The following is a 25,028-nucleotide window of genomic DNA, read 5'->3' as shown; positions in this document are numbered from 1 at the left end:
ACAGACTCTTCCCTCACATTTGAATCAGTCTTCACCACTCCTTATTGTCTGCCATCCAGCCCACTTCACTCATGTTCTCAGTCTGGCCCCAGAGCTTGTGAGTTTGAGATCCTTGGTTGGCCTGGTCTCTGAGGACCCCAACCAACATCTATGATGGGGACCCCAAAGGTGGGCCATCCTGGGAATAGCAGCCTGAGAGATGAGGCCAAAAGCTAGCATCCTTCTCCTTCCCTGTCTTCCTCAAGAGAGATGGCATACCACTTGTTTGAGCCCATGTCGGTGGCCAGGTGCTGGGCCCTTTTAGAGTCATACAGCCCTGGCTTCAAGTCCTGGCTCAGCCACTAACCTGTTCTATACCGTTGGGCAAGTCCCTCCTCTTCTGGGACTCAATTCCTCCATCTTTAAAATGGCCATAGAAGGGCAGGTTTCTGGCTGAGGTCATCCCTAGGGCATCTTGGATTCCTCTCCCAAAATGTTGCCCAAGGACATTAATAGAGGCAGATCTGGCTTGGGGACAGAAACACAGCACCCCAGAATCACAGATACCAGAGCAGGAGGCCCCAACCTATCCCCATTTCTTTTTCAATCACTCACTCATTTGTTTACTCATTCTCTTGATATGTGTTTTTGAAGGATCTACTAAGTGCCAGGCCCAGCTCCTGGCAGACATAGTCCTTCCCTCTTGAAATTCATCGTCCAGACTCCATCCAGCAGACATTAAATAGGTTTCCTTGCACAGACCTAGAGGCTGTATCAGTGGAAGAGAAGGGTGGGGCCCTCTATTGGCGTCTCACTCAGGCTGGGGATGGATGTCACATCAACCCAAAGGTGGGTTGAGGGTCCCAGAGAAAGGGCCTGTGTTTCGGGCAAGGTAGAGAACTGCACTGTGAAAGACCAGAGGCAAAGACTTCCAGATACCTTCAAGAAGTGGAAAGCAGCTCACTTGGCCAGGCAGGAGTAAAATTTGGCCCCCTCCCTGCTCTGGAGGAGCATGTAGGCAGGCGGAGGGACCTGGCGGTAACGAAGGCAACAAATGCCTAGTAGACAGAGGCTGGAGGCTGAGTCTTGGCTGGGGACTTGGACTGCCACCAGCTGGGGGGAGCAGCCCGGGATGACTCCCAGAGCACATGGCCTTGGAGCTGGACCTGAAGAGGGTGGAACTTGAACACATGCAAAGGGCTGGGGGAGTGGTTGGCGGCTACAAAGGCTTCTCAAGTCGGGGGTCCCATTCCCTCATCCCACGGGCTGCTGCTTGCCAGGACAGGACAGGGAGGGACACGTACGGGAGCTACGGTGATCTGATGAGGGTGGGTGAGCGTCCTCAGAGAGTCACTTTCCCCAGGGGGCGTGGCATCTGAGCTAGACTACAGGTGCGGGACAGGCACAGCTGGCGGGGGACAGCCCGGGCAGACAGGGACGAGGGAGCCGGCGTTGCAGACGGAGAGCCTTTCCTATGACTGGAGCACAGATTGGGGGCGGCCAGGGATGAGAGAAGAGACGATCAGAGAATGAGTGAGGCCTGACCACCAGGGACTTCGAAATTTCTGAATGGAGCTAAGAACATGGATGTCACCCTGAGACCAGTGTGGGTAGTGAGAGAATGACTCTCAGCTTGGGGGAGGGGACAGGTCAGTCCTGGGGGTTCGAGAGAAACCCAGGCGTTGCTATGCAGAGTGAACAGGTAGCCTGGGGTTGGTGGGGAGCAGGGGGCATGCTAGTGGCAGAGGGGATGGGGACAGAGAAAAGTGAAATGGTTCCCGTAGGATCTTGGAGCAGAATCTGCAGGCCTTGGTGATGGACGTGAGGTGCAGGATGAGAGAGGGACATGCCAAGAGTGACATTCAAATTTCTGTCCTGTCCATGGACATATCTTATCAAACTCCACATGTGTCCAATGATGACATCTTTCACCCGCCCTTTCCACTGGCCCCAGCTCGGTGACAGGGCTACATACCATCTCTTTATTTTACTTGTTGAATCTTTTCTTTTTATTTATTTTTTATTCTTTTTTTAAGATTTTATTTATTTGAGAGAGAGAACAAGAGAGAGATGGGGGTGGGGGATGGGAGAAGCAGACTCCCCGCGGAGCAGGGAGCCTGACACGGGGCTCCATCCCAGGACCCCAGGATCATGACCTGAGCCGAAGGCAGACACTAAACGGACCCAGCCACCCAGGCGCCCCTGAATATTTTATTGCGGGTGAATGTCTGGAGAGAGGTCAAGGCCAGTTGATGGGTCAGGGGTCGTTGGCAAATAGCACAGCCCAGGCCTCCTCAGGAGCGACTGGACTCCCAGGTAGAAGGTGCTGAGGGAGCAGATGGTGGGAGAACAGAGGAGCTCCTGGAACCCAGGCAGAGGGGGAGGTGTTTCCAGCTAGGGTGGCCACCGGTGTGGCCAAGGGCTACAGAGACGGAAGAGTGTGCTGGAGAGGCCGTCGGGGCCCAGACCACAGAGGGCCAGCACGGGGCTCAGGTGCCCAACATGCTCTGCAGGTGTCGGCAGCAGTGGGCAAGCCTGGAGCTGGGAAGAGTCACAACAAGAGGAGGGGGAGAGGGGGCAGGGCAGGGGCCAGAGAGGAGGCTGGGCCCGGCCGGGAGTCCTCCAGACCATCAGGGCCGGCCCAGCTGCCTCTGCCCCACGGAGTGTCCCCGGGGCCCTGAGCACACTCGTGCCCCGCCCCACAGGCATCATCGATAGCACACACACTGAGCAGCGCCAGGTGGTGGCTGTGACCGGGGATGGCACCAACGACGGGCCTGCACTCAAGAAGGCGGACGTGGGCTTCGCCATGGTAGGGGCAGCTCGCCGCGGGCCCCGGGGTGGTGCCTGGCAAGAGCTCATAGGCAGGGGGTGTGGGCAACTCAGCCTCGAACTGGCTGTGCGGGGACCCCTGTTTCACACTCAGCTCACCCACCATCTACCTCATGTGCCCAGTGCTCTCAAGGCTCAGCCTGGCCCCCTGGGGTCTTCCTGGAAGGGTGGAAGAGGGCTCCCTGCCATGATGGGTGTGGGGGAGGATGGGCCAGGGAAAGGCTTCCGGAAGGCAGAGTTGGCCTCAGGGGCCGGGTCTGTGAGGAGTACACGCACACACCCGCTGTGCGGTCTGGCCCAGCTGGGCAATTGGAAGGAGGCATGTGGGGGGTTGTATAGGACTGAGGATGTGCAGGGGATGAGAACAGTGTTGCTCGAGCTGCTCACCACCCCCCAGCCGCCCCACACAGGCTCCTGTCCCCACAGGGCATCGCAGGCACGGACGTGGCCAAGGAGGCCTCGGACATCATCCTAACGGATGACAACTTCAGCAGCATCGTCAAGGCTGTGATGTGGGGCCGCAACGTCTATGACAGCATCTCCAAATTCCTGCAGTTCCAGCTGACGGTCAACGTGGTGGCTGTGATCGTGGCCTTCACGGGTGCCTGCATCACGCAGGTGGGTCCTCCGTGGGGGGGGGGGGGCAGGATGGGGCATGCCAAAGCCTGGGGGAGCCCCTGCCAAGGGCCAGGAGTTGCATCACAGACCTCAGGTGCAGGCACCAGCCTGAGGAAACAAAGCTCAGCAAGGTGGGGGCCTGGCCCAAGGTCATCTGGCAAATGGGAGATGTCAAGGCTCACCCCCATGGCTGCCTGACCTGGTCCTCGCTCCGGGAGGCAGAAGAGGTTATCCTGGAAGGAAGGCAGAGCCCTCAGAGGGAGGCAGGGGCAGGGCAGGGCCCAAGGGAGGTCAGGCAACCAGCTGGGGGCAAGGAACCAGCAGGGCCCTGGGGGCAGGAGTGTGACAGGAGAGGCCTGTTTGCCTGGGGCCCTGAGGCCAGGTTGGGGCTCCTTGTCACTGGGAGAGGCTGTTGTCTATCAGGATCACCATCTGGGTCATGAGCAGCCCCATCCCGAGCTTAGGGGAAGCCAGCCAGCAGGGCTGCATGTCTTCAGCCTCACTGCTTCCTCACCCAGCCCCATGAGGTGGGAATTTTGATGATCCCCATTTTACAGAAGCAGAAACTGAGGCTCAGAGGCTGGACCAGCCAGGAACTACCATTGTTCCTGCAGCCTCCTGCCTCCCCCTAGGGGCTGACCAGCCTGGCCTGGGGAGGAAAGGTCCAGTATTCCCACACCTCCTGGCAATCACATGGGTAGACAAGCTCCTGCCCACAGAGAGGAGCCCCCACAGGCCCAAAACGCAGCACTGCCCCGGAGTGCTTTGTGGCCTTAGGAATGCTGCTCCCCTCTGCTGCATTCTGAGCCCCTGGGCTTGCATGTGGCAGCACCCAGTACCCTCTCCTGAGAGTCAGAGCTGGGAGGTGGCTGGTGGGTCCCTTCTGCACAAAGGGCCCTCTCCTGGTTTGTGGGCAAGAGACTCCTTCTAGTGGTGGCTCGTGGAACACTCCCGCGGCACAGCCACTCCTGCAAGGCTTCCTGGGGACCCCACTGATTTCAGATGGGGAAACAGGTTCAAAGAGGACTGACTACCAGTTTGCCTAAGGCTTTAGATTGAGTTGGTGGTAGGGCCATGTAGGCCTTGGTGGGGAGATGGGGGGCCCCCGACCCTGAAGCACATGTAAACAGAGAAGGCTGATGAGCAGGAAAAAGCCTCAGGACATGGGGAAGGTGGCTGCTCCAGGGCACAGCTGGGAGAGGCGGCCTGGAGGAAGGGGTTCTGATGCATCTAGGAGGTGAGTGAGTATGGGGTACAGGCAGAGTGGGCCTCGGGGGCTGCACTGAGAAATGATAGAGGAGTGAAGAACTGTTCAGTTTAGGCTATTAGGCTTACCGGGTAGGTGGGCTTCCTGAAGGAGGTGTTCCACCGTGGATGAAGCTAACACCAGAAGGGGAGGTCTGGGCTGTAGAGAGGGTGATGCCAGGGAGAGGTGGGCGCCACCAGCCAGGGGGACAGGTGTGGAGAGGAAAGCGGGGCTGAGGAAGGGGCCGTGGGGGGCACAGAATTAAAAGACCGGGCAAGAGGAGCCCTGAGGGAGAGGGAGAAGGAATTTTCTCAGAGAGGTGGAAGAGGGCCAGGAGAGTGGAGTCAGGGGCCAGGAGGAGACAGCGGCCAAGCAAGGCAGGGAGGTCAGTGAGAGGAGGCTAGAAAATGTGTCTCTCAGTTGGTGAGAAGGAAGGTACTGGTGACCTCGGAGGAAGGGATTTGGGGGACATGGAAAGGCCAAAGTCTGGCTGCCAAGGACAAGGTACTTGTGGGTACAAGGGAGGAGAGGACAGTAGATCAGCTCCTCGAGGCAGTGTACCCCACGTGACAGGATTGTGCACAGAGCGGTATGACTGTATGGTCCCAGTCTCAGCCAGAGAGAGGTGTGGAAGGATCCACACCAGAATGTGGATGGCGGCCGCCTGTAAGTGACAAGATTACTGATGAGTTTTAGCTTTCTCTGCTATTCCCTACTTGCCCAAATTTTCTACCATGGGACTAAGTTATTTCTGGAATCATAGATACACACAATAACTGCTTAAGTTAAAGTGTGACAATGAGGTAAGAAGGAACTTGGTGGTAGCGACAAGGGGACAGGGGTCACGGGTGCTGTTGGTGTGACAGCAGAGACCAGAGCCATGGATGGTGGAGGGGAAAGCAGTAGGAGGCTGAGCAGATGGGATCTACACTGGAGACGGGGGGAGAGCTTGGCCTTAGCCAGGAGAGATGTGTCCACGGGGGCTGAAGGGGCGGACAGCACATGGTGGGGAAGTAGGTGAATTTACCAGAAGGCAGGGAGTTGCTGACCATCATGCCTAGAAGACTCAATTTTCTCCTTGGGGGAGAACACAGGTAGGCAGGTCTAGGCTGTTCTCCAGAGAAGGGAAGGCCCAGCAATCCTGGGGAGTGCCTGTTCAGGAGGCCAGCAGGCAGGCCAGCTGAGGGTAGACCCACTGGGCAGAGTCGGCTCAAGACGCCACCAACAAGCTCCTGAGGCCCACACCCGGCCCTTCGTAGCAGCTGGTGGGGCCAGCCTCCCCCGTGACAGCCTTCCCCACCACTGCTGTCTCCAGGACTCCCCTCTGAAGGCTGTGCAGATGCTCTGGGTAAACCTCATCATGGACACGTTCGCCTCACTGGCGCTGGCCACTGAACCACCCACTGAGACCCTGCTTCTGAGGAAGCCATATGGCCGCAACAAGCCCCTCATCTCACGGACCATGATGAAGAACATCCTGGGTCATGCCGTCTACCAGCTCACCCTCATCTTCACCCTGCTCTTTGTTGGTGAGTCCCCCACTGGCCCACCTGGGACACCCTGGCCTGGACCCAGCGTTCTGGATTCACATCTGCCCTCTTGTCTGCCAGTGAAGTCACAGGGGCCCGAGGTGGTGAAGTGAGTCACTCAAGGTCACATAGCAAGTCTTGGGCAGAGCCGGACCCTGTCTCAGGCCTGGCCAACCCCAAAGCCAGGGCTTTTCCACTGATGACAGCTCTAGACACTGAGTATACACTAGGCAACATGGCGCCCAAGTGCTGATTTATGCCCCTCACACCTGCCTTGGAGGAGCCTGAGGCTCTGACCCCTTCTCCGACCCATTCCTGCACCTCATCCGTGCCCTGTGCCGGCATCCTCACCGAGACCTCCCCAGGGAGGGACCAAACACCTGCAGAGCCACCAACTATTTCCACAGCATTTTCCTTTAGGCTGCTTGCTTCATTTAGGTCTTCCCTGCACTCAGTGGGGCAGGTGCCTGTGCCCCACCACACATTACAGGGAGTGCCCTGAGGCACACAGAGGTGAGCCGACCTGCACCTGAACTGGGGAGACTGAGTAGATACCAGGCCTGGTTTCCTCGGGTGTTTCAGAGATGATGCGGGCAAAGCCTACCCCTGGTTCACAGAGAGTCCCAGAGTGGGAAGGGGCGGGCCCACAGTCACACAGGGAGGAGTCAGGGCCAGCCAGGAGTCCCCAGCCTGGGCAGAGCCCCTCCGCGTGAGGAGCTGGGCTTTCAATGCCAGCGAGCACTTGCCCTCAAAGTCCAGGGTACAGATGTGGGTAGGGCATGGATCCTATTCCCCAAAGGGCAGCCCTCTTGTATGAATTTGGAAGGCGATGTGTTGGCAGGACTATTGTCAAGAGTATCTTTAGAGTCTTCGAAGAAGCTATGTGAATGCAAAACTAGGAGAAAAGGCTGCTGGGTGGGGGTTCCTGGTTTACTTGCTGGCTTCCCTCCTTGAGCACCTACTCTCAGTGGTCTTGGATTCAGCTAGACACCTCACGCTAAGAAAACCCCACAAGTCCTCCTGGCACCAGCTTACACAGCTTTGCCAAGAGATGTAGAATGGCACTGAGCCTGTCATCAGTGCATGTCCACACAGCAAACCGGGGGGCTGCTCTCCACCCATCATGTGATAACTCAGGTACAAGAGAATGAGGCCACTGGGGGGAGCCAGCCTGGCCTAGAAACCCCAACCTCCACATAGCAATCGATATTTCCTATAAGAGCCCCAGAAGCTTCCGGAGGTCTCAGCAAGGGTCACAGTCAGTTACAAGAAGCACCATTTTCAGGGGAACCCAAGGCCATGGCCTCCCACCAGGGATTCCTGGTTCACACCCCGTCCTCCCAGTCTTCCCAGTCCAGATGAGTTTGCCAACTGGAGGTCACTTTCAATAAGCAGTGTCACCTGACAGGAGAGCTTGCATTCCACCTTTATCAGATTTCCACAGAAAAGTGGAATAAGATTCACCCAACATCTTTCCCCCTAGAGAAGAAAGGGTTTTGTCATCCCTCCACTCACTCAGGACCACCCAACAGTGCAGGCCCGCCCCGCCCCCCGACATCCAGAGCGCCGCCTCTGTCTCTGCCTGACCCACTCGGCTGCGCAGAAGAGGCCCCCACTCAGGGCCTGGAGTCCCCCCAAGCCGAGGCCCTCAGCCCTGCTCCTGCCCTCTCGGCTTGGCAGGCGAGAAGATGTTCCAGATCGACAGCGGGAGGAACGCACCCCTGCACTCGCCACCCTCGGAACACTACACCATCATCTTCAACACCTTCGTCATGATGCAGCTCTTCAATGAGATCAACGCCCGCAAGATCCACGGCGAGCGCAATGTCTTCGATGGCATCTTCCGGAACCCTATTTTCTGCACCATCGTGCTGGGCACCTTTGCCATCCAGGTAGCCAGGCCCCCACCCCAACCTGGGCCGGGGTGGGCAGTGAGCAGCCAAAGCCCATTGGCCGTGCCCTGAGAGCCCAGACCCCTGAGTTGGCCCCTGACTCTCTCCCTCCTTCTCTCTATCCCTGTGCGCCCCTTTGACCTCCAGATAGTGATCGTGCAGTTTGGGGGGAAGCCATTCAGCTGCTCTCCACTGCAGCTGGACCAGTGGATGTGGTGCATATTCATCGGGTTAGGAGAGCTCGTCTGGGGCCAGGTAAGTTCCGGGTGGGTTGTAGGAGATGCCTCTCGGCAGAGGAAGAGAAAGAGCACCAGACAGGGGATCCGGGAGGTCCCAGGAATGGGTCCCAGTTCTGCCATGGACTCAGTGTGTGACCCTAGGCAAGGCCCTCCCCATCCCTGGGCATCTGAGCAATGGGGGTTGGCCCAGGTCCCACATACTGGTCTTTTGGGTACCACCACTGTGATTTTTGCCTTATATCTATATACCTCTGATCCTGTTATTTATTTGATATTTTCTTTCAATCAAATCAGTTTTTTTATTGAAATTTATTTCAAAAGGCAACTTTATATTATGAACATGATTAGAAAATCAGTATCATTTGTCATAAAGAGAAGCTCACAAAAAAATAATAACGTAATGAGAGCAACGTTATTAAACTCTAACTCGATGCCGTGGCCTGCCAAGGCTCAGAGCCTGAAGCCAGCTTGTTGTTTAAGAGGGTAATTAGTAAGTAGTATGACACCAAGCAGAGACTCCTTTAGAGAGCTGAGGAAATGTAGGAGGGGTGAACTCTGCCTTGTCTCGGAGTGATGCAGTGCTGTGTCTGACATCCTCCCGGCTTTGGGGAATCGTGGGCTGGATGCTCCATAGGGGCCCTTCCAGCTGTGACCCAGAACATTCTCCCACTGTTCCCTTCCCTACTTTTGCCCAAGTCCTAGGCATGTGTTTGCACATGCAAGAGTGCATACACACACACACACACACACACACACTTCACGGCACTCACTGCTTGCAGCCCGACCAAGGATGCAGTGCTTGTGAGAAGTACCTGGAGCCAGATCTGGGGCAAAGGGGCTGTATTCCCAGGATGCTCCATTGCCCAGGTAGTGGGACCCCCCAACTGGCCTGAGACATTGTTCTTGCCTTCGAGCTGTTCCAGGCTAGAGTGGGAAGTTGCAGTAGCAGAAATTAACTAGAAGATAAAGAAGAAAATTTAGTTTCATCCAAAAGGTCCTTCTTTAAACTTTGGAGCTTCTTTGGAAAGTTGATAAACTAGATCTGACTTAGCAACCTCATTCCCTGGGCATCTGTATCCTGCTGGAGCCCACACCCTCAGGGAGCTCTTGGCATCTGGAGAGCAGACTCCTAATGCCTGAGGATGATGCCAATGGACAATGCTGAAACCTCCAGGGAATCCATGAGGCTGAGTGTCCAGGCCAGCCCCCATCTCTCCCTAGAGGGGCCTCTGATCTTTGCCACCTCAACCTCCCCATAGGGCCTGCCTTTCACACCTCGGCCCCATGGACAAGCCTTTGGAGGACGATTAAGTATAAAAGCATATCCTCTTCTCATATTGCCTTCTCTTTCTGGGAGGGCAACCATTCCCAGAATGCCCAAGACTGGCTGTCCCCATGGTACCCATGCCCTGAGCCCCTGTTGCCCACACTCAGGTACCACAAGACCCAGTGATCAGGAGGAATGAACCCAAGGACCTGAGGGCCAGCTGTGGGCCAGGCTCATGCACAGCAACTTAGACACACCATCTTGCTTAATCCTCAAACTCAGAGTTAATCCTCAAACTCTGAGAATTGCCCCCCAGTTTTACAGACAGGAAAACCAGAGCTCCGAGAAGTTAAATGACTTACCCAAGGTCACATGACCTATACGGTCTCGGGTATTCAAGGTCACACCTGTCCAACTCCTAAAGGCCAAGATTTTCCACTGTGCCCCCCCAACTCTGGATGAGTGAGTGAAATACAAAGCAAATCAATAAGAAGTTATAAAAGATGGAGTTGAGGAACAGGTAGGATGAGTTAAGAAGTGAGCTGAGCCTAACTAGGTAAGTGGTGGGGGGTGGGGAGAGGGGCGGTGGGGTGGCAGGTTGGGAAGGAGGCCACCTGAGGGACAGCCCCCATCACCCTGACGCTGGACCCCCTGCAGGTCATCGCTACCATCCCGACCAGCAGGCTCAAGTTCCTCAAGGAGGCGGGCAGGCTCACGCAGAAGGAGGAGATCCCGGAGGAGGAGCTCAATGAGGACGTGGAGGAGATAGACCATGCCGAGAGGGAGCTGCGGCGAGGCCAGATCCTGTGGTTCCGAGGCCTGAATCGGATCCAGACCCAGGTACAGGAGGCTCCCGGGGCTGGGCCACACCTAGCTGGGGCGGGCGGGGGATGGAGATGGGCGTGCTCCATGCCACCCCACAGGCCCGCAGAGATGGGGCTCCAGCCCTGCTCTCACCACCTCGCCAGCCTTTGGTACACCCATGCTCCCCACACACACACTCCCGTGGCTGCTAAAGAAGCTGTGGCCTCTTCAGGAAACTTCCATCTCACCCCTCAGACCTGCGAGGGGTCAGACTGGGGGTCACATCCACCATGGGTTTCCAGGGGGGATGCCCCTAAGAGGGGAGGGGGCCTGAGTGCTGAGGTGAGTGTGGGGCTCTGGTCAGGGTCAGGCTCTGGTCACCACCAGGAGGGGCGGTGCAGGGCTTGGGCGCCAGTAGGTGTAAGGCCAGGGCCAACCCCAGATTCTCCCGGGCCGGGGCATCAGCCTATGAGGTCCGGGCATCTCTGCACATGTGTAACATGTCCCCCACCGGGGCCTTCGGACACTGGCCTCCAGCTTCCACCAGGGCATCGAGGCCACTCTGGGAAGCCAAGTTTGGTTTTCCCCACGCATACACAGACACGTACGTGCACAGTAAGGCACACACGCCAAGCCCATGCGTGGGATGGATTTCCTCCCCAGGATAGACACCTGTGCCGCCACCGTGTGGCCCCCACCCACAGGCCACACGCTCTCGCACAGCCCTCTGCCCGGGCTGGAGTTCTAGATCACACTGTTTGTTCACAGCCACGTGGGATGAGGGACTCAGGGACTAGGAAACCAAGGGAGGGTGGGCCTCTTGCCCAGACCGTGCCTAGCACCCCGCTGTAACCTGGGCTGCTTCACACCCCACGGAGCACCCCCCAGCATCCTCTCATTGGCATTCACAGCCCCCCACCCCTGGTTTTCGGGGTGACCAAGGTTCAGGAGACAGCCCTCTCGGAGAGCTGGGGGCGGCGGGGGGAGCGGGTGTCGGGCCCAGAGCCTCCCGACACCGCGGGGGTTCTCCTCCGCGACAAGAACCCCAGCGCGGGGGCCCCTTGGCCAGCCCTGCCCGGGGCTCTGGGGCCCCCCGAGGGGCCTGGCGCCCAGCAGACGTCTTTCAGGGGCTTTGAGTGTGTCTGGTGGTCTTTGTTTGATTTAAGTCACCTTGTCCTTGTCCCATGGCTGCGGCTGTGCTCGTGGCGCTGCGCCTGTCAGTCGTGTAGCTGTGTGTCCATTCTTCTCGCAACTTGTCTCGTTCTCTCCTCCGTTGCAGATTGAAGTAGTCAATACTTTCAAGAGCGGGGCCTCCTTTCAGGGAGCCCTGCGGAGACAGTCCTCCGTCACCAGCCAGAGCCAGGACGTAGCCAATCTCTCTAGCCCTAGTCGCGTGTCGTTGTCCAATGCTCTTTCCTCTCCGACCAGCCTTCCTCCTGCTGCAGCTGGGCGTGAGTGTGAACCCTTACTGCCTCGGGCGCCACCGACGCCAGCGCCGGGCGGGCAGGGGCCGGGGCCCCAAGGACACGGGGGGCAGCCGGTCATGGCGAGGCCCAGGGGGCTGAGGGGCCACAGCCATTGAGGAGGGTCCCCATTGGTCAGGAGAGCATAGCCAGTCATGGGGTGGCCAGCCCTTGGTGGGCCACGGTTGGCTGGGGTCAGGGTCAGGGGCTTAAACACTCAGCCAGGGGGTCGTGAAGGTCAAGAGTGGCCAAAAAGGTCTGGGTCAGTCAAGGATCACCATCTGGTGGGGAGTTTCCAGTGATCAAATGCTCCAGCCCACTAGAGGGTCACAGCGGCCGAGGCGGAACAGTCAGCCAGGACGGCAAGGGGTATCCCAATTGGTCTAGGGCCATACTCAGTCAGGAAAAGCCTGGCCCACAAGGTCAAGGTCAGAGTTGGCCAGGAGGTCAGAGTCTTATAGTTAGTTAGGCGAAGGGTTACCACGGGTCAAGCCCATCAGAGGTCACAGTCGGTCACAGTGGGGTCCGGCCAAGAGAGGGGTCACTATTGGTCAGAGGTCCCAGTCGGGGAGGGGTCCCAGGCCTTGGAGAAGGAGATCACAGCCCAGAGGCCCCCGCCACGGTAGTTCAGAACCCTCTGCTTCTTCCCTTGTACATCTGATGGCATCAGTTGCCTTACACACACTATGCCCTGCACACTGAAGGTCTGACCCCTTCCTAGAAAGGACAGGGCTCCTTACCCATTCAGCTTGATCTCAGGCAGAAAACGGTGAACCAAGTCTCACATCTTGGCTGGATGCCAGCAGGCCATGAGGGATCTGGTCCAACCTGTAGTTTCCTGCCCTTACTCATCTGAGGGAGAGCCGGGGACTCTGGCCTCCATCTTCTCCCTCCTTCCAAGCTCACCTCCTCATGGCACCACTTCTAACCTGATCTCTCATCTCTGGCTTCTAGATCTTTCTGAACCCCTCCATGGCTTCAGGACCCAGAGGGAATAAGAAGTCTCTATTTACTACCTGCCTCCCTTACCTTGTGTCCAGTCAGCCCCCTCCCAAACTGCGGGGGAGCGCCTAGTTCTGGTCTTCTCAGATTGCCACAATGCATCTGTTCCAGCCCTCGGGCTTTTGATGAGGAACAGGCCCTGGGACTTCATCTCGCCATACTTTATACAGTGCCTGTACCCCCATCCAAACACGGTACACCCCACACACACATCCCCTCCCACTGAGCTGGAGAGGACCTGCATGCCAGGTGGGAACTGGGCCATCTGAGCCCTCGGATGGGAGACACGAGCCACAGAGAGCCTATTGCTGGCCCATGCTCATATCCCATGACTGTTCGGGGGCTGCAGCCCCACCAGGTAGGCAGGGTAACAGGAAGGATGCAGAAAAGGGAAGAAAAGCCCTCTGGATTCATTCATTAGCACAAAAACCCAGCAGTGGGGGGGGGTGGGGGGTGGGGGGTGGCCAGGCAAGCCAAGATGAAATGGAGATCTATTTGAGCAGACTGGGTCCAAGTCACATTGCCATGACTGTCACTAGGAAGTCACTGCCAGGCTTTCTCAGGGCAAGAAACACTTTGGTCCCATCCTGCCGCCCCCCCCCCGCCGGCCCCTTACAGCAGAGAGCCTCAGCCAGCTGACCTCCTCCTGCGTTCACTTAGCTCTGGCCTTGCTCAGCACCACCAGCTCTCTTGAAGTGCAATGACCAAGGGTTCCAGTCTGGGGGTGCCTGCCTGGCTCAGTTGGTAGAGCATACAACTATTGATCCTGGTTCGAGCACAGAGATCACTTTAAAAAAGGGGGAGGGAGGTTTCCGGTCTGGAGAGCCACTGGGGAAAGAATCCATTTCTTTGGGCTCCTGGTGACTCCCACATCCCTCTGGCTGGGTCTGACCTCTTTGAGGCACGGTGCTTCACACTGGCCACAGCCAGAGCCTGCCTGGCATTTCTGGGCACCCATGCAGCCTTTAGAAGTCTTCCTGTGGCTTAGTCCCATGCCTTAGCTCCCACAGTCTAGAGAAGGAGCTCGGTCATCTCAAACCTGGGCAATATCATTCTCACCTTTTCTTATTCAATAAGGCCAGTTGAGTGACACCCAGTTTTCAACACTTCTCCTTCAGAGAGACAGTCATTTCTACCCACCCTCTATTTTCTCCAAGGACCTAAAGGGGCTGGTCAGGCATGATTCCTTCATCCAACTGCCATTTTGCCTCCTTGAACATGTTGTATTCCTACCCTCTACCAGAGAATCCAGACTGTAATTTGGGGTGTCTTGTGGGAGCCTGACCATCCCCCTAGCCAAGAGTTCCGGTTCCAAAAGGGATCCTAACCCCTGTGGCTTCAACACACACATTTTGACCAATACAGTCACAGTGTGAACTCTAAATAAATACCCCCAGTTCCTCCTTCACCTGAATAGTTGCTATAACAACAATACCTCCTCGAGTCTCCAAGAACTCTGAGGGCCCTCTAGTTACCAGGCAGGGTCCCTTCAGGAGTCAAAGGCTTTTTTCCTCGGGGAGGTGTAAAACCAGTAGCCAAGAGTAAGAGAAGGGGTCCCGGCTTGGGTGGGATGGAGAGGTAGGCTGCCTCCCACCTCCTCTGAGCAGGGACTTCTCCCTGGGGATTCTCCAGCAGAGGAGGGTGGCCCTGTGCATGCTGAGTCCAGAATACCTGTAATCTTATACCCTAGAAGGAGTCAAACCACTGTCCCCTGTGTTACCCAGAGTTGACCACCAAGGCCTGTGGTGGGGCAGTGTCTGCTTGGGGCGGACTTCTGACTCATGACCTTGGGGTGAGGAGCCCCCCATCCCATCCCTCCCCCGGCACCACTGTGAGGTGGAGGGCCCCAGGCAAACAGATGCATGCGGTGACGTGACAGGCAGGTCACACTCGCACCCAGAATGTTTGGGAGGGAACTCTGGTTCGCTGTCTTGCTTTCCTCTTCTGACTGACACAAAAGTGAGGTTTTTTTTCCCCCAGAAACTTAAAGGCACACCCCTAAGGCCTTATACTTGAGCCTCACTCAACATTTTCCAAAGTAGTCCCTACATCCTTCATTTCGCATATGCCTCACCAAGGAAATAGGAGAGAGGACCTGCCAATACATCCATTTCCCTGAGAAAAACACTGAGGCTCAGAGGACTGGGCTGACTTGGCCACGATCACACAAGTGAGTGGCGAGAGGTCTGACTCCGAAGTGCCTCATTTTCCCACCGTCCCACAACCACTTTCCAGACAAGCCCATAGCCCTGGAGCCTGCAGAGGTTGAATTTCCATTCCAGAACCAGTGCCCATGCCCACAGCCTCACAAAGTGGAAAGGGGTCCACCCTCTGGGTTCTCGAAGGCCAAGAAAGCGGTTTCTCTGCTGGACTTTCTACCAGCCTGGCCAGGACTGGGGCGAAGGGCACCTTCCCACTGGTGACCAAAGACAAAATGAGCATTCGGCTCTGTGACCCAAGGCCAAGCCCCCTGCCGCTCCTGCTTATGCCCCTCAAACTCCTAACGCATCTCAAACTACTTTTGTATTTAGCAAGTTTTGTAGCAGGCTCCGTGTTGGTCAGTGAAGGTCCTCCTCCTTCGAACCAACCAGGCCAAGCACATCAGACTCCTAACCCAGAACCGGCCACTTCCTGGCCACGACCAGCCAGGGGGCCATCTCCTACTGCCACTTGCCCTTCACCTTCCTGATTCCAAGGACTGCTAGGGCAAGGAGTGCGCATCTCTTAAGGGAGAAATGAAGACGGAAAGAAAAGAAAGCTATGCCTCTCATTAGCGTTTTGGTAACAAACTCAGTGCAATCTTGGGTTGGCGAGAAAATGGCTTGTTTCTGGGGTGGGGCCTAGACCTCTCCACTGTCTGAATATTCCATGTGTTTGTTTCCCTAGAGGGCTAGAGAACCCTGGAGACAGAGTTCAGCAAGAGAGAGTGAAATTAAAAGAGGTTGTGAGTCTTTAACCTTGAGCCTGAAATGAATGTGAATCAATCCCAGACTCTTGGCTTCCCTGAAGCCGGGTAAACATTCGAGTATGTCGAACCCGTCCCAGCCCAGGGCCGAGGCAATCCCTCAGAGCCGACCGACAGGGGCATGGGTCTCCTGTTCCCTTTGTGCTGATGAAACCACAATGTCTGAAATCCCACAGGCCGGGTCCTTTTCCCTCCCCCCTCCCCTCATACCAAGTACAGTTCCTGCCCCAAAATCTCACTTTAGGGTAGGCAGGGATGGGAGGCGGAAGAGCTTTTTTTCTTCCCATATTTTTTTCATTTCAGCCGCGGAGAGAACCGAAGTGGACACTTGAGATGACCATGGCGGGGTGTCCCGAAAAGTCTTGTCCCCACAGTCTTGTCCAGAGCAGTTCATTCTTTCTGTTGTCTCCATGCCAGGGGGAGGGCAAGGGGCCTGCATCTCATTGTGTGTCGTGCCCTCTGCATCTTCAGTCACATGACAGGGTCCCACCACCACCCCTCCTCCTCCACCACCTTACTGCAATTCAGCCTCAGCACGTGCTGGGCACGAGGCTGGACAGTTACAATGACCATTATTCCCATTTTACAGATAGGAAAACTGAGGCCCACGACACCTTTTTTTTTTTTTTTGGTTTCACTTAATCAAGGGTGGAATGGCCTGCTCATCAGGAGATCAGAATATTTAATAATCCCTACACAGCCATGGACAGGGTATCCAGGGAGGAAGAGGCGTCAGAGCAGTCACATGGCTGTCACGGCGTCCGCAGGCTCCCTCTTGGCCCCTGATGCCTCTTATTTAAAGCATGATTCCAAGAAGCAGGGCCCCCTGGAGTCCCCAGAACACAGCACATAAGAGGGAAATGGGACAGAGATGCTTTTGAGCAAACAAGGAAAAGTCAGAACGAGTAATGATGGCTGACAACCAAAGAGAGAAACTTAAAAAAAAAAAAAAATCAAAACTCTGGGGTCTTACAAAAGACCGAAAGGAGTACTGACCAACTTAACGTTAACATTCTTCTCTGTATACACTAAACCAAAAGGCAGAGGAGCATCTCATGTGCTTTAGAAACACTTCCCTCGGAAAAATAGTAAAATAAACCTTGTGCTAGGACACTTAAAACCATCAGCCACAGTCATCTAGAAAATTCACTTCCATGGACAGGGCTTTCCCCACCTGTGCCCCACCAACAAGATACCCCTGGGCTTGGCTGAGAGTTCCACAGATCCTGGAACCACAAGGGCCTCCCCACAAGAACCCCGCTGGTCCTCTGTCCCCCCCCGCCCCCACAGGCCTGTGGTGTGGAGGCACGCACTGCTCTGCAGGGAGGGCCATTGAGAGCACCCTCGGCGCCATGGCCAACTTGGCTGAGGCTCTGCTCCTTGGACGCACCGAGGCTGCTTCGTATTCCCCCACTACTGCCTCCGCTCTGAGTTGGGGCTAGGAAGAGAGGAGGAAATCCCTTTGTCCCAAGTCCCATCTGCCCCTTGAGATGATAGGCATAGCTTCCCCCTCCCAGGAGTCTGGAGAAAGGGACCCCTCTCTCCAGCACGGGGGTCCTGTTCCTCTGCGCCCTGTGAGGCAGGACAGAGGGCAACCAGTGAGGTGGCGTGTCTTGCCCGCGGCCAAGGCACCAAAAGTGGCAGAGCCTTTTTCAGACATGGGTCTCCCTGACTCCGAGTCCAGTGCTCCTTCCACTAGCCTGGAAGACTCGATGTCCAGCTTCCTTTCACACTCTTCGGAAAACCACGGGTTCCAACTAAGACACAGAAAATGAAAGAATGTGCTTTTTTGTGGCTCAGGTCCACACCCCCCTAGAATCCCACCCAGGGCTGGGTTTGGCCATCTGATTCTGTCCTCCTTTTTGGGAGTTTTGTGTTTTCAAAGCACAAACAACGAAATAAAATGCCCCAGGAAATAAGGGACCCCAAAGTCAACTCCAATGACTGGCCAGGGCTTTGAGTCTATACTCGAGTGTTTACCTCCCAAATGCATGAAGGAAAGAAACGTTGGGTACAAAGACCTCCGTTCACATTGTCCAGGCTTCCAAGTGTAGCCGTGTCTGTCTGTGTGTGCCGTGTGGTTCCTGACCCCTCACCGTGGCATGCTCCCCGCCCCTGAATGTCGTCAGTCTGCCGGCTCCTCCGTGCTTTCTGGCCGCCTCAGCTCTGCACCCCGGAAAGCCCTGAGTTGGCTTTGGTTTGCCTTGCTGCCTTCGGTTTGATGTTCCTGTTCTCTGACCCTCGTGTGTCTTCTCTCATCCCGGCTCATCCAACTGTCTCTCCTTTCCGTTCCTTTTCTGTTTGTGACACGTTATCTGTTCCATGTTGTATGGTTTCTTAACTGCGTGTGGTTTTCTTAAGATTAATGTTCTAAAACTAGCTTCTCCTCCTTCCTCCTTTATTCCCACCTGGTCCCACTCCCCTTCTGCATGGTTGAACTTGTGCTTTAAAGTTAACAAGGCTCAGTCTCTCACTAGGTCTGGGTGCCCGCCGGAGTGGACTATGCTTCCTCTAACCACTGTTTCCCACCATCTCTGTGATGGGGCTTGATTCCTCCTGTCCTAATACTGTAGTTCCGACCAAAACCAAAGCAGTTTTTAAAACCTCATGGATGCATATAACCTGAGCCCCGTCTTCCATTCTTCCCCTCCTGCCCATGCTCATAACACCCAGCGACTGTGGATTCCAGCCGCCCGCTGTGCCCTAACCCCTCCCCCCACCCCTCCTCCGAGCCCCCCCCCAAGCTTGGCTGCCGCCCGCCCCCCCAGGGCAGTGCTTCTCACCCCTGTGCTTCCCTTGCAGATTCGCGTCGTGAAGGCGTTCCGTAGCTCTCTCTATGAAGGTCTAGAAAAGCCTGAGTCTCGAACCTCCATCCATAATTTCATGGCTCACCCCGAATTCCGGATCGAAGATTCACAGCCCCACATCCCCCTCATTGACGACACCGACCTGGAAGAAGATGCCGCGCTCAAGCAGAACTCGAGCCCTCCGTCATCGCTCAACAAGAACAACAGCGCCATCGACAGCGGGATCAACCTAACGACCGACACAAGCAAATCAGCTACCTCTTCAAGTCCAGGGAGCCCCATCCACAGCCTGGAGACGTCGCTTTAGCTGAGGACCCGGCCGCCACCCACCCACCCACCCCCGGGCGCCCCCCCCACCCCATCCAGGCACCCAGCTCACCCAAGCAGCAAGGAGCAACAACAGGAAACCAAAAACTGGCGAGAAAACCAACATTTCCACCCAACAGACCCTTTTTCTGGCTGCGATGCTGTTTGAACTCTTTTACACTTTGAGGCAAGGGGCGGGATCTCCTGGGGGGGCTTACGGGAGTGAGCGATTTTCCCAGAACAAGCCCTTCCTGGCTCCCACCCAAACACGGACCAGCCATGCACCCGCCAGGCCACCACGTCCCCTGCATGAATGTACTGTACACTTCCAGTCCTCCCCTGGTTTGGTTTGAGGGGGGGTCAGGGAGGGTTTTTTGTTTGTTTTCTTAGGCGGGAACTGCAAACAGACTCTTTTCTGAGACTACATCCAATCCACTGGTCTGTGAGTTTTTGAAATGCTTGCACAGCATGGTCTCAGTTGTATAGGTTAATTTAACAACTTTTTGAAACTGCAGAGCTTAACTCACCTAGTAAATTTGCACCAACGGAACCGAAGAACTTCACAGACACTCATGAGGTTATATCCATTTCTTTGTATCTATATCAACGTATACTTTTCCAAGACTGTATACGTCCATATAGATAGGCATATATATATGTATATATATATATATATACATATATATATACACACATACACACACACACACACACACACACACACACACACGGATATATAAAGTTTTTTTTGCCGGCATGTTGCCTTGTTTCCGCTTAAATTGCTCTATTTTAACTTATTTATGTCCTAAAACAAGAATGTAATTTGTTTACAAACCTGTAGATAACGTCTTTGGCTATTTGTACGGTTGAAGAACACTGGCGGCTGAGATGTTATATAAACAGCTCAGCCCAGCAGACACTTCCCTGGATTGCATCCTGATGTTTTACAATAGCCATGCTCTGATTTTTGCCTGCTGTTTCCACTCAATTATGTCACTACCGTGGGAGGCTCAGGCAGAAGCCAAACGCTACCGAGGAGGAGTAGCCATCCGGAGGGCTTAACACCGTGCTCCGTAGACACAGGGAGAGGAAGAGAGAAGGCTTCCTAGGTTCACAGCACTAACGGCGGGCCCGGCCCGAGGATGACGGGGTCCGCCCAGCTTTGGTCGAAGACTTTTCTCTCGATGAAACTCGCTTGAGTTTACTAAGAGCATTTCAAAAAGAGGTTCTCTTTGGCACTGTCTGGACAGAGGTTGAGGTAGTGTTGCAATATTATAAATGCTACTGTGTTGATTTTTTTTTTTTTTTTAGTAATTTAGAGGTTTATTTACTTATAAATTGCAGCGTATGAGCTGTTGGCATACTGGATGAGGATCATTATGGCTTGCTGCTTTTATTTTTATTTTTGAAGAAGAATAGCCTTTTTCTCTGCACTATTTAGATCCGAACGAACCTTATGATGTGTATATTGAGATGTATTCAGTGTGATTTTTAAACCAAATTGTCTTCCTGTAGTCGCAATATATACTGTAGCCTTTTGACAGCAAGTCTTGCTTTCCCAGACAGAAAGCCATTCTGAAACCCTACAGTATCACAGGTGAGAAAAGGTGGTTATTTTCCCCCCAAGACAATAACAGCACTAGTAATCCCACTTAATGAGAGCTTATTTAATTGTACGTCAGCCTCTTAACTGCTAAGCACTTTGTGGGTATCAGCTTTTTTCATAAAAGAACTTTTGTATTTAATACAAAGTTTGCTTTGAGACTTTTCAGCATACGATCTTTTTCCATAAACTTGTACAGTGCAAAAGACATTTTGAATACCATGATCGATGACGTCCCATGCTTCGAGGAAAACCAAACACTTTCCACCTCGCTTGCAAAATTCATCCCTCATACTGACCCCTTCCCACGGTTGCTCTGTGTCATCTCAGCCCTTCCCTTCTCCAGGCCCAGAGAATTCTTCCACAAACAAGATGAGAGCCACTCGGGAAAAGAGCCATAGTCAGCTGGGAGGGCCTACGGCTGGGTGGCTGTGAAGGAACCTGAGGCTTTGGGATCCCAAGTCAGCCCATCCCACCTGGCAAAACCTTCCTAGAAGGAGGACCTTCTGTGTGCGAGAACATCACCTGAATGTCGTGAAGGAATCTCTCTGAATGTACCCAGCAGAGGAAACTGCATCCCCAAAGGGGTGGCCAGCCCTCAGATGTGCTTATTGGATTCCGATACAAACGCCGCCAAAAGCCAGCCCGTTGTTCTCCTGCCGAGAAAGTAAAGACCTGCACATGTGAAAAAACCTGGAGCAACTTTGGAACATGGTGTTTTTTGTAGTTTCCTTTCTCAAGGTTTTCCATCTCCCCACCTTCTTGGTTCCAATCCTGTGTCCATGACCTCATTCCCCGACAGCAGGAAAGCTGCGCTTGCCCACCACGCTCCCTGTTCGTTCGGAGCCGGGACACAGGGAAGACAGGAGGGCCTTCTCTGAGCGGAGCCTAGCTTGGGGAACAGGGAGCAGTGGAAGTGACCGAGGACACCCAACCTCAGTGTTGGTCTTTTCTTGTCAGGAATGATGGATGCTTACACACACACACACACACACACACACACACACACACACACACACACACACACAGAGGAAATGATTGGTTTGTCAAAACTCACTGTAGTACATAAAGCTTGCACTCTGCGTCCTATATCTAGCAGCATGGGGTACGTTTGGCAGTTCACCCCATTAGGGGGTCAATAATTTATGACCATTCATCTGTTTTTATGAATTTTTTTATCTAGACAATAATTGTAAATAAAGAACTCACCGTCTCTGTTCATTTAATACTATGCAATGGTTATGCTTTCAATTGCTGACTCTTCTTATTCCCGCAGCGTGGTTCTGAAATGTCTGTGGTTTAAAAAAAAAAAAAAGGCAAAAAACCAACATCAAACAGAACACAGCAAATATATACTCTGTAATGTATATATAATTTTTTCCAGTTTGGGACTGCACCATCCACTTAGCTTCTTCTCTGTCCTCTGGACAAGGGCTCCAGGAGAAGATAGCAGATTCATTCTGAGGTCTAAGCTCAGCTACTTATCTCCCCTCAACAGATGAGAGAAGAGCAGGGGGCCCATTCAGTGACCCCTGGGGCTGGAGAATTGCCCACCTTTGGAGGTGGGCAGGGAGGAATATTTCCTCCCTGCGACTCAGGCAGTGCTTTCCCTAACTCTGAAGCAGCCTCCATTGCTCCCGCCGACCCCTCACCATGGCCCCCTCGCCCCCCTGTCCCAATCAGAACACAGAGTAGACAAGAGGGAGGGTGCCCTGCTTTTGAGACCAGACCACTGAAAATGGCGGTACTGGGCCAAGGACTCTGGACCCGTCTCATCCTGGGTAGCCTACTTATTGAATAGCTGCTCTTTTCCCAACCATGCTGAAATGCCACCTGTACCACATACTGATAGCTTATATAGATTTGGGTCTATTTCTGGAATTTCTCTTCTGTTCCCATATCTGGGTGTCTCATCTGGCACCAGCCATACAATTCTAATTACTGTTGCTTTATATAATGTTTTATCATGTGGAGGAGGGTGAAGTCCCTCCTTTTCTTTTTTTAACAAAATGTCCTGGTTATTGTCTCACAGCTATTCTTTTAAGTAAACTTTAAAATGTTGCCACGTCTTCCACCCCTACCCTTCCCCCACCCAAGGGCCCTGTCATTCTATATGCAAAGGGCTTCCTTTCTGCCATTGTAAGTACTGTTCACTCAGGGTCACTAGATAGAGTGTCCCGTAAGAAGAAACAAAAAGAGCATCCTAAATTTGGGCGGAAGCCAGAAGTTCCTCCCACCATCTCACCTGTACCCTAAGCAAGGGTGTCACCAGGAGAGGCCACCAAGCTCCCCACCCCAATCTCAGTTTGGGACCCAAAGTCACCCACCTTGGTTATGCTGGGGTGGACCCTCCATCTGCCCCAGTCCAGAAGAGGAATAGGGCTCTCTCCCACACCCGGAGCTACCAGATTTGCGTGGCCCAGTTGTTTTTATTTCTAGTTCTCCTCATGAAGAAATCTTTATTCCTGTCTCCCTTTCCGGAACTGCCTTTTTTTTTTTTTTTTTTTTTTTTGGCAGGGGTGGAAGGGGTCACTTCTTGTTCTTTATTCAAAGTTTTTTCAGCGGTTGTGTGATAGGCCCTTTGGGATGCAGCAATTTCTTTCCTGGACCTTCACACCACCCTAACCCCCCCTACCCATTCGTGCTCTACTTATGGGAGGCTGTCAGCTGGGTGTACTGTGACATGCCTCCCACCCTAAACTCCCTCCATAGTGTCTGAGATCCCATTAGAAGATGGGAGGGGTGCGTTTCTTGAAGGCTCTGGGTGTTCCAGAGCCAAGGCCTATCAAACAACAGCAGAAAATCCCCAGCCAGGTCTTTTCCAAGTTCTAAAGCAAGCTCTCCTGTTGTGATGTAGAGATCCTACTCAACCAAGTAGAGGGAAGGGGATCCCAGGCCCTGGGCATCAGCCATCACCCCCTCCACCAAAAACAAGACCTTTGAGGCTGCTCTGGGACCTTCTCAGCCCCCTAAGTCTGTTTTGTAATGCCTGTGGTGCTCTCCCTCCGGACCTTTCCTCTTGGGGGTCGCCACACTTTGCTAACTCTTGTGTGCACATATTTTATAACAGAGTAGCGAGGAAATGGTGCCGCTCCAGCTTCCACAAGCTGCCCGGGCTCTGGGGGGGGCTCTGGGACAATCGGGGCTGGGAAGTGACTGTGCTCTTATTGTACACTCTTTATTTCTCTGTATCTCTGGCTTGTGCTCTTTGTAATTAATGGGATTTGTCTGCCTTTTCAACACTATCCTGAGCAATAACAATAAATGCACACGTGGAAATGCAGACACGGTACACATCACAAGGCCTTTTTCCGCAGGACAGCTGGGTCCCCACCCTCCGTGGATTTGAACTCGGGAAAACGGAGTCCCTGGGAGGGAAAGGCACTTCGTCCAAGGGTGCACAGCTCAGTGGGCGGTCTCTCTCCTTCCACCACATCACATCTTTCAAACTCCCACCACTGAAGGGAGCAAGTTTAACCTGCCATAAGTCATTAACCTTCCATGAGGAACAGTGGACAGTCCCAAAGAGCAAGACTTTGGGAGAAGAGGCCTCAGGAGGAAGAGGAAGAGATTTGGAGACAGTGGGTCGGGGAGGTAGGGGCACATATTGGGGAAAGCTAAGAATGGCGTGAGTTGGGGTCTAGGATCAACTGGAGGGAGGAAATAGGACAAAAGATGTAGGTGGCATCCCTAACTGGCGAGGGGGGGGAAGCAGAGGGGAGCCTGGCGTCCTAAGAATCTGAACTTTGCAAACCTCTGCTGAGCATCAGCAGAAAACAAGAATGTGCCCAAACCAAAAAACAATCTCAATATTGGCTCAAAGGTTGAGGGTTGTGCATGTGCATCTTCACACACACACACACACACACACACACACACACACGCACACACACACACACACACACACTAAAGGCCAACCCTTGTCAGGGAGAACTGAGCTTCAGATTAAGCACCATACAGGTCCATCCAAGTTCTAAATGCTTTCACCTCCCAGAGTCCATTTACTCCCAACATCAACGTTGCTTCAGCGTAGGTATTCTAATTCCCACTTAACAGAAGAGGAGACCGCAGCTCAGAGAGATGAAGGGTACACCCAGCCAGAAAGGAGAAGATACAGTAGCGCTCCCAGCAGTCTTGATGCCAGAATTGGCACTTGAAACCTCTATATTATGGTGCCTTTCAGTCCCACCAGCAAATATCTTAATGAATAAGATACAGTTGCTTTGCTTATCCCAAATCCCCAGTCTCTCCAACTTCAATGCCTATACCAGGGAATTCCTTGAATAACAACTATGCCCCATGCCTTATATTTGTATTATATCAAAAATGTCACCGTCCCTGTTTCCTACTTTCGAAAAGCAAGGCTCAGAGAGAAGTGATGCACCAGAGAATCAATGGTACAGCTACAGATGGAAGGCCAGGGCTTGTCCCGTGAAGAACAGCAGACCCAAGAGCTCCACCCACTTTGTCCCCTGC

General features: G+C 54.0%; 1 protein-coding gene across 13 annotated transcripts in view; it reads left to right on the top strand.

The window, feature by feature from the left end:
- Positions 1-23,835, top strand: part of ATP2B2 (ATPase plasma membrane Ca2+ transporting 2) — a 373,064-nt gene extending 349,229 nt beyond the window's left edge. For 6 of the 13 annotated variants that reach the window (XM_027582250.2, XM_027582251.2, XM_027582254.2 and 3 more), the window contains 7 exons: positions 2,685-2,791; positions 3,238-3,429; positions 5,991-6,204; positions 7,885-8,096; positions 8,244-8,351; positions 10,260-10,442; positions 18,639-18,950. In XM_027582250.2, coding sequence (XP_027438051.1) covers positions 2,685-2,791; positions 3,238-3,429; positions 5,991-6,204; positions 7,885-8,096; positions 8,244-8,351; positions 10,260-10,442; positions 18,639-18,950 — 1,328 coding nt within the window. Of the gene's footprint in view, positions 1-2,684; positions 2,792-3,237; positions 3,430-5,990; positions 6,205-7,884; positions 8,097-8,243; positions 8,352-10,026; positions 10,151-10,259; positions 10,443-11,685; positions 11,858-12,823; positions 12,977-15,757; positions 15,813-18,638 lie in introns of those variants that run through there. The other 7 variants (XM_027582256.2, XM_027582262.2, XM_027582255.2 and 4 more) reach the window with 7 other exon arrangements.
- The last annotated feature ends 1,193 nt before the right edge of the window (positions 23,836-25,028 follow it).

Source organism: Zalophus californianus, chromosome 1, assembly GCF_009762305.2.
Source record: "Zalophus californianus isolate mZalCal1 chromosome 1, mZalCal1.pri.v2, whole genome shotgun sequence".
Lineage (NCBI taxonomy): Eukaryota > Metazoa > Chordata > Mammalia > Carnivora > Otariidae > Zalophus > Zalophus californianus.
This window is presented reverse-complemented; position numbering and strand designations above follow the sequence as displayed.